The 7,637-nt window shown below is 56.4% G+C and overlaps 1 protein-coding gene and 1 long non-coding RNA gene across 5 annotated transcripts in view; one reads left to right on the forward strand and one right to left on the reverse strand.

The window, feature by feature from the left end:
* LRRN2 (leucine rich repeat neuronal 2) overlaps positions 1 to 5,252 on the forward strand; it is a 59,750-nt gene extending 54,498 nt beyond the window's left edge. For all 4 annotated transcript variants that reach the window (XM_025040530.1, XM_025040531.1, XM_015597856.2 and 1 more), the window contains one exon: positions 1,557 to 5,252. In XM_025040530.1, the coding sequence (XP_024896298.1) occupies positions 1,789 to 3,951 (2,163 nt within the window). In that variant the 5' untranslated portion in view covers positions 1,557 to 1,788 and the 3' untranslated portion in view covers positions 3,952 to 5,252. The remainder of the gene's footprint in view (positions 1 to 1,556) is intronic.
* Positions 1 to 7,637, reverse strand: part of LOC112471836 — a 45,036-nt gene that overhangs the window by 7,247 nt on the left and 30,152 nt on the right. The window lies entirely within an intron of this gene.

Here is a 7,637-nt window from a genome sequence, read left to right on the forward strand (position 1 = left end):
CTGCCGCTGCACCCCATGGTGCCCAGGATAGGTTCAAGCCAGGCCTGGGGGCCGAGAAGCATGGTGTAAATGGCACAAGCTCTGGACTTGGGTGAATTCCTGTCTCTTGCCGCTCACTAGCTATGTGTTTTAAGCTAAATTCTCTAATCTCTTCTGAACCTCAATTTCTTCATCTGCAACTAGGGATATTAATGCTTATCTTGTAGACTAGTTATGAAGGTTAAAAAGACAAAAAAAGACATTTAGAGTCTTTGAAGAGTCCAGGCAAATCATGTACGCTTCTCTGACACCTATAGCTGGAAAACTCCCCGAATCAGACCTCCACTCAGGCCAGGCAGTCAGGCCAGGCCCAGGAAACCTCCTTTTTCCCCCATCCCAGTTGTGGGCCAAGGCTGGACTTGCCTCCAGCGTGATGCAGCCTACCTGTGAGGTCTGAGAGAACCTGGCTTGGTTCCCTAGATTGGGAGGGAATGAGCAGCAAGGGCTTGCATTATAGGTGGGGGTACGGGTGGGGCCCGATCTTCTAGGGGAAGGGGCCCTGAGCCACAGAGATTGATTCATACAATAAACACTCAGTGGGCACCTGCCCTGTGCTACAAGCACAATGATGAGTAAGACAGGTCCCTACATGAGGAGACATTTGCACGTAGCGTGGTCAGGGCTGTGATGGAAGGAGACGTAGGGCCCTGTAAGAGCATCAAGCAGGCGCCTCAGCCAGGCGGGGGTGGGGGAAGAGTTTTCAGTAGGAGATGACTGACCTTGAGTCTTGAAGAACAGGTAGGGGTTGCCTAGGAGACATGAGAAGGGGGGCATGTCAGGGTAACTTCAGCCTGTAAGGGTTGTGCATGGTCGGTAAGTGGGCTGGCAGCAAGAGAAGCCAGGAGAAGCGGCTGGGGCCAGAGTCACACACCTGCAGGGCTGAGGAGCTCAAACCTGGGCTGCTGGGCGAGGGAAAGCCCTGCCTCCGAGTAGGGTAGTCGACACAAACTTAAGCAGGTCCCAAGCAGGACCACCCTGTTCCCCAGCCTGTCTAGGTGTGGGGTCTGGGGCTACTGCCTTTCAACTTCGGGAGTCCTGGGAGCCCCCCTGGAATTTAGAAGCTGTGCTCATTGCCACCATCCCCTGCCCACACCACTCGGAGAGATGTCTGGAAGCTACCACTCTATCTTCCATTTACTGAGAGAGCCAAGGAGGCGGGGAAGAGATGTAAGAAAGCTTAGGGACTCTATTCCACATTTCCCTGGACTCAGAAGGACTCTAAAGACGACAATAATGGCAGCCATTCCCTCTCCTCCACATACACACCTTTCCCAAGAATCCTGGAAGTTTCCAAGGCCCAATCTCTCCCTCCTTCCCTGAAGACTCACAGCCACTCACTCCCCCTGCAGTTCACAGAAAAGGACACTAAGGCCTAAGCACTGTAGGGTGGAACCCAGGAGCCCTGGCCCTGTCCACCCCTCTCAGCCTCTTTGGCCTCGAGTCAGACATGGGAGACGGGAGGAGGGACTAGATTCCGCTTCTCTGCCACATGCTTAACTCTGCCTCCTCTTCTCCAGGGCCGTCCCAGTGGGGCATGGCGATGAGTGAGCAGGCCCAACGGACAAGGATGGAGAGCCGCACCCATGAGGGCAAGAAGTGATGCCCACCCATCCTCACCCCAAGTAGCATGACTGCCCTGGGAGGAGGGGTCCTCAGGCCCTGGCAGGCTGCTGACCCTCAGCCTGCAAACCGCTAAAAGCAGGACTCCAGACTTTTCCTGTGGATGGTCCCCTCCCCTGCAGCTCCACCATGAGGCTCCTTGTGGCCCCCCTTTTGCTAGCTTGGGTGGCTGGTGCTACTGCTGCTGTGCCCGTGGTACCCTGGCGTGTGCCCTGCCCCGCTCAGTGTGCCTGCCAGATCCGGCCCTGGTATACACCCCGCTCATCCTACCGCGAGGCCACCACCGTGGACTGCAATGACCGATTCCTAACGGCCGTGCCCCCAGCGCTGCCTGCCGGCACGCAGACCCTGCTACTGCAGAGCAACGGCATCGTCCGCGTGGACCAGGGTGAGCTCGCCTACCTAGCCAACCTCACAGAGCTAGACCTGTCCCAGAACAGCTTTGCGGATGCCCGAGACTGTGATTTCCGTGCCCTGCCCCAGCTGCTGAGCCTGCATCTGGAGGAGAACCAGCTGACCCGGCTGGAGGATCACAGCTTTGCAGGGCTGGCCAGCCTGCAGGAGCTCTATCTCAACCACAACCAGCTGCACCGCATTGCCCCCCAGGCCTTCGCTGGCCTCAGCAACCTGCTTCGGCTGCATCTCAACTCCAACCTGCTGAGAGCCGTGGACAGCCGGTGGTTCGAGATGCTGCCCAACCTGGAGATCCTCATGATCGGCGGCAACAGGGTGGATGCCATCCTGGACATGAACTTCCGGCCCCTGGCCAACCTGCGCAGCCTGGTGCTAGCAGGCATGAACCTTCGGGAGATCTCTGACTACGCCCTGGAGGGGCTGCAAAGCCTGGAGAGCCTCTCCTTCTACGACAACCAGCTGGCCCAGGTGCCCAGGCGGGCGCTGGAGCAGGTGCCCGGCCTCAAGTTCCTGGACCTTAACAAGAACCCGCTCCAGCGGGTGGGGCCGGGAGACTTCGCCAACATGCTGCACCTCAAGGAGCTGGGGCTGAACAACATGGAGGAGCTGGTTTCCATCGACAAGTTTGCCCTGGTCAACCTCCCTGAGCTGACCAAGCTGGATGTCACCAACAACCCCCGGCTGTCCTTCATCCACCCCCGCGCCTTCCACCACCTGCCCCAGATGGAAACCCTCATGCTCAACAACAATGCGCTCAGTGCCTTGCACCGGCAGACGGTGGAGTCCCTGCCCAACCTGCAGGAGGTGGGTCTTCATGGCAACCCCATCCGCTGTGACTGTGTCATCCGCTGGGCTAATGCCACAGGCACCCGTGTCCGCTTCATCGAGCCGCAGTCCACCCTGTGTGCTGAGCCGCCAGACCTCCAGCGCCGCCCAGTCCGAGAGGTGCCCTTCCGAGAGATGACAGACCACTGCCTGCCCCTCATCTCCCCACGCAGCCTCCCCACCAGCCTCCACGTGGCCAGTGGAGAGAGTCTGGTGCTGCACTGCCGGGCGCTGGCTGAACCGGAACCTGAGATCTACTGGGTCACTCCAGCTGGGGTTCGACTGACAGCTGCCCGTGCAGGCAGGAGATACCGGGTGTACCCTGAGGGAACCCTGGAGCTGCGGAGGGTGACAGTGGAAGAAGCAGGGCTGTACACCTGTGTGGCCCAGAACCTGGTGGGGGCTGATACTAAGACAGTTAGTGTGGCGATTGGCCGGGCTCCCCTGCAGCCAGGCAGGGACGAGAGATGGGGGCTAGAGCTCCGAGTGCAGGAGACGCACCCCTATCACATCCTGCTATCTTGGGTACCCCCACCCAACACTGTCTCCACCAACCTCACCTGGTCCAGCACCTCCTCCCTCCAGGGCGGGGGGGCCACTGCTCTGGCCCGCCTGCCTCGGGGCACCGATAGCTACAACATCACCCGCCTCCTTCAGGCCACAGAGTACTGGGCCTGCCTGCAAGTGGCCTTTGCTGATGCCCACACTCAGTTGGCTTGTGTGTGGGCCAGGACTAAAGAGGCCACTCCTTGCCACAGAGCCTTAGGGGACCGACCTGGGCTCATAGCCATCCTGGCTCTGGCCATCTTCCTGCTGGCAGCCGGGCTAGCAGCCCACCTCGGCACTGGCCAGCCCAGGCAGGGGGTGGGTGGGCGGCCTCTCTTTCCAGCCTGGGCTTTCTGGGGCTGGGGTGCCCCCTCAGTCCGGGTGGTTTCTGCACCCCTTGTCCTGCCCTGGAATCTGGGAAGGAAGTTATCCAGGTCCTCAGAAGGGGAGACACTGTCATCCCCATTGTCACAAAATTCCTGGAGCTCAGCCTGTCCTCAGCAGTAGAAAAATGACTAGGACTACGTTTTACCAAAAGGGAAGCAATTTGGGCCAGATGCCCTGCCAAAAAAGTGACATGGACCCACATGCTTGAGGCCTGGCAGCTGGACCAAGACAGACCAGGCTTTGTGGCCCCAGGGGCTGCTCCTGCAGCCTCCAGAACGTGGCCCTTACCTTTTGGGGGCTCCTCTGCTGCCTTTTTGAGGAGCATCTGCAAGGGACAGAAGGACTCTGGCTAGAGCCTTCCACCTCCCCACTTGTCTACATGGCCAGAGGCCCCCGGATGTCCCCTGCCTGTGTCCCCAGGCCCATGGCCCACAGGATGCACCCCTCCTCTTCTCTTTCATCTGTACAGTCTCAGTTGCTTGCTCTTTCCCCTCCTGGGCAAGGGCTGACGGAGGCCTCTCCTCCCATCTTGGGGGACTGCTCCCAGAGTGGACCCCAGGCAGGCTCCGAAGGACATTTGGAAAGGGGATGCCCAGGACCGCCTCCTCTCGGCGCCCCGGTTGGCACTCTGAGGTTGACTTTCTATAGGCAATTTTGTACCTTTGTGGATAAATGTGTCACCTCCCCCCAACCCAATTCACTCTTTTCTCCTGTTTTGTAAAAAAAATAAAACTAAATAAGAACAAGAGTAATAAGGGGGAAGGGAACAAAAGGGAACTAGTCCCTTGAATACTGGGTGTAAGTCAGAGCTCTCTGCTCCGGCGACCCTTCGAAGCCCAGAAGGCGACAGAGGGAGGACCTGGGAGCGGAGAGGAGGGAGGAGAGAGCAAAAAACGGCAAAAGAGGGCGAGGGGGCTCAGATAGTTCCCTTTAGGTTTGGATTCCGGTCTCCCCCAGAAAGTCCCCATAACTGTGAGCAGCAGAGCCAGGGGAAGGCGGACAAAAAGCAGGAGAGGCTGACGAGAGGGAGGAAGCACAGGAGGCAAGGAAGGAGCGGGGTGGGGAGAAAAATGGAGAAAAAGCAAGAGGTGGAGGGAGTGGAAATTTCCATCACCAAACATTGTCACCCCTTCTCGTTCTCTGATAAGCAATTAACATGCCAGTGCATAAGAAGCACTTCTCAGACCTATTTCTAATTAAACAAACCTAAGAGGCAGAATCATGCAGAGAATTGCAAATCATCAAGACAGCAAGAACTTGGGCTCACTGGGGCAGGAGGGGGTGTGGGGCGATAGAGGATTTGGGGAGGGGAGGGCTGTGGGACAAGGAAATCACTGCATTTATCTTTCCGGTCCATTTCAATATAATTTGCTATGAGCCTGATTTGCTTCTGCAGTATTAAAAAAAAAAAAACAAATTGACTTCTGAGGACCAAGTGTGAAGACGACATCTGTTGGAAAGGCAGCAGAGGCAAGGGGAGGGGCTGCTGTGGCCAACCCAGGGGGCAGCTCCCGAGCCAGAGGCCCCTGGCCATAGCATTTGTTTCTGAGTTAAGCTGGGAAAAGTCATGGGGCTCCTGAGACTGAAAAGAAGCAACGCGAGCCTAAGGACCCCTGTGCTATAGACACATTCAGCAGACTTATTAGAGGCTGCTCTAAGCTGCCATCGAGAGTCAAATGTACACACCGGTGGAAGCCAGACCAGGAAACAGCATCGGGCCCTACGGGACCTACAAAGAGCACACGCACCCCAAGCCAGAGGGTAATGTTCCTTTCTCTGTGAACACAGGAGAGCAGGGTTCTCTGAAGACCTTCCGCAAACAGCCAGTTTAGAAGTCTTCTTCCTCTTGAGCAGGTCAACCTGTCTCAGAACCACCCCAGAGTTTTCTAAACACAGATGGCTGGGCCCATCCCCAGAGTTTCTGGTCTAGATCTGGGTTTAGATCTAGACCTGAGAATTTGCATTTCTAAGAAGTTTTCAGGTGATGCTGATGCTGCTGGTCTGGGGACCACACTTTAAGAACCTCAGGGCTCCAGCCTGGGGTGGCTAGAATGTCTCACTCCTGCTCCAGGCCTCCAGGAGAGGGCTGGGGAAGGGGCTGGAGGATGATTCCTCCACTTCTCCCCTTACTGGTGGGCTGCTCAGGTCAGCAGGATCCATTCACAGATGCTCGTTTCCAAGGGCAGGTGGTGTATTCTTTAGGGGAGGGGGCTGGGCAAGCAGAGACATGACATACCCAGCCCCTTACCCTCCTGATACCCATGGCCCACACTCCTGAGCCTGCACAATCCCTCCTTGATGAACTTTGGGATCCCCATGGCTGCATTCTGGGCAGCCCCGCCAGCCGGCTAAAGCTGGCCAGTGGGATCTAGCCTGTTCACCATCTGTGAGGTTTGGATTTGTTCTCTGTGACCCAGCAGGTCTGTGGGGAAGAAGCAGGGCAGCGCCTATGTGGATCACGAAGAACTGGAGTCAGAAATCAATGCCTCTTTTCCTTTAGGACGATCGGCAGTCGCTGCCTTTCCGCATGGGCCCACGTGGCACAGAGATTCGAGGTGCTGTTCCCTTGAATAAGCACTCAGAGCCCTGGAGAGCCTGTGGAGCCCTGCAGCCCTCTCCCATCAGCACCTCCGCTGCCACCCCACAACGCTCCTAGGACCCATGCGCCCCAGAACGTGACCACCAGCACAGCTAGAGGCCCAGGGCCTTAGATCCCACTAGCTGGAAACACCCTAAATGTGCCTGAGTTTGGAAGATGGAAGACCTCTTACTGCCCTCCTTTCCCCCAGGCTCCTCGGCTACAGGCAGGAAGCCTGAGGGGGGGCGGGAGTCCCTGGGGAGACGGGATGCCATTCTGGCTCCTAGTCCCCTCACTCCCAGGGCCTCGCTGCACTGCTGCTTCCCAGACGCTGCGGAGCTTACAGCTGCTCGAGTCCTTGGAAATGAATCCCTTCTTCTGGGGGGAAAAGGCAGTTATGGCGATTTAACCTGTCTCTCGACGGAATCTCCATGTCTTATGCACATTGGCCACCCCGGGGAATTCAGGTGAGCTGGGGAGAGGATGGGAGTGAGTGGCCTCTTTTCTCCTGGAAAGAGATGACACTGTCAGGACATAGCCAGATATGGAGAGGGAGAAAAAGGCACTTTGTGGGTTGCTGTGTCCTAGAATAGCTAGAAACTGAGCAAATGAGGGTGAGCAGCCTCTCCCTGGTACAGAGCGGGGCACGTGGCTCAGGTGTGTTTCAACCAGGTGAGAGGACGGTGGGACCATACCCTCTAGGTCTATTAATATGGCATAAGTGGCATTTGAAGTCTTAGCTTTCACACTAGACTGAGTGGGTAGGCAACTGAACATGCTGGTTTAAAACAAACAAAACAGCTATGTACCTGGTCTCTTCTGTACATTTAAGATTGCTTTTTTAAACTCTAAATAGAAAGCAATATTTATTTCTGTTTATATTTTAAATTGTTACATAGGGCTTATCATTTCTATCTATCGAGATGATTTTAAAACCCAAGCTAACTATCGAATGTATGAACCTTCCCTCCCTAGTACATGCCACTGCACGGTTCCATCCTGCCTTCTGCGTCCTCATCCACAGCTCAGATAGATTGTGGAGCAGACCTGGGCGGACACGTCCTGCGGCTCACCACGGCAGCCTTCCCACCAGCCTCGCATGGGCCCATCAATCAATATGTCTGGTGTGGCCACTCAGCCAACTGCAAACCACTTAAATATACTGTCCTGCAACCAACGTTTCTGCATTCTCTCACGAGGCCGACTGGAAGGCAGTGTCGAAATGAGG

Source organism: Pteropus alecto, unplaced genomic scaffold, assembly GCF_000325575.1.
Source record: "Pteropus alecto unplaced genomic scaffold, ASM32557v1 scaffold359, whole genome shotgun sequence".
In the NCBI taxonomy this organism is placed as follows: Eukaryota; Metazoa; Chordata; class Mammalia; order Chiroptera; family Pteropodidae; genus Pteropus; species Pteropus alecto.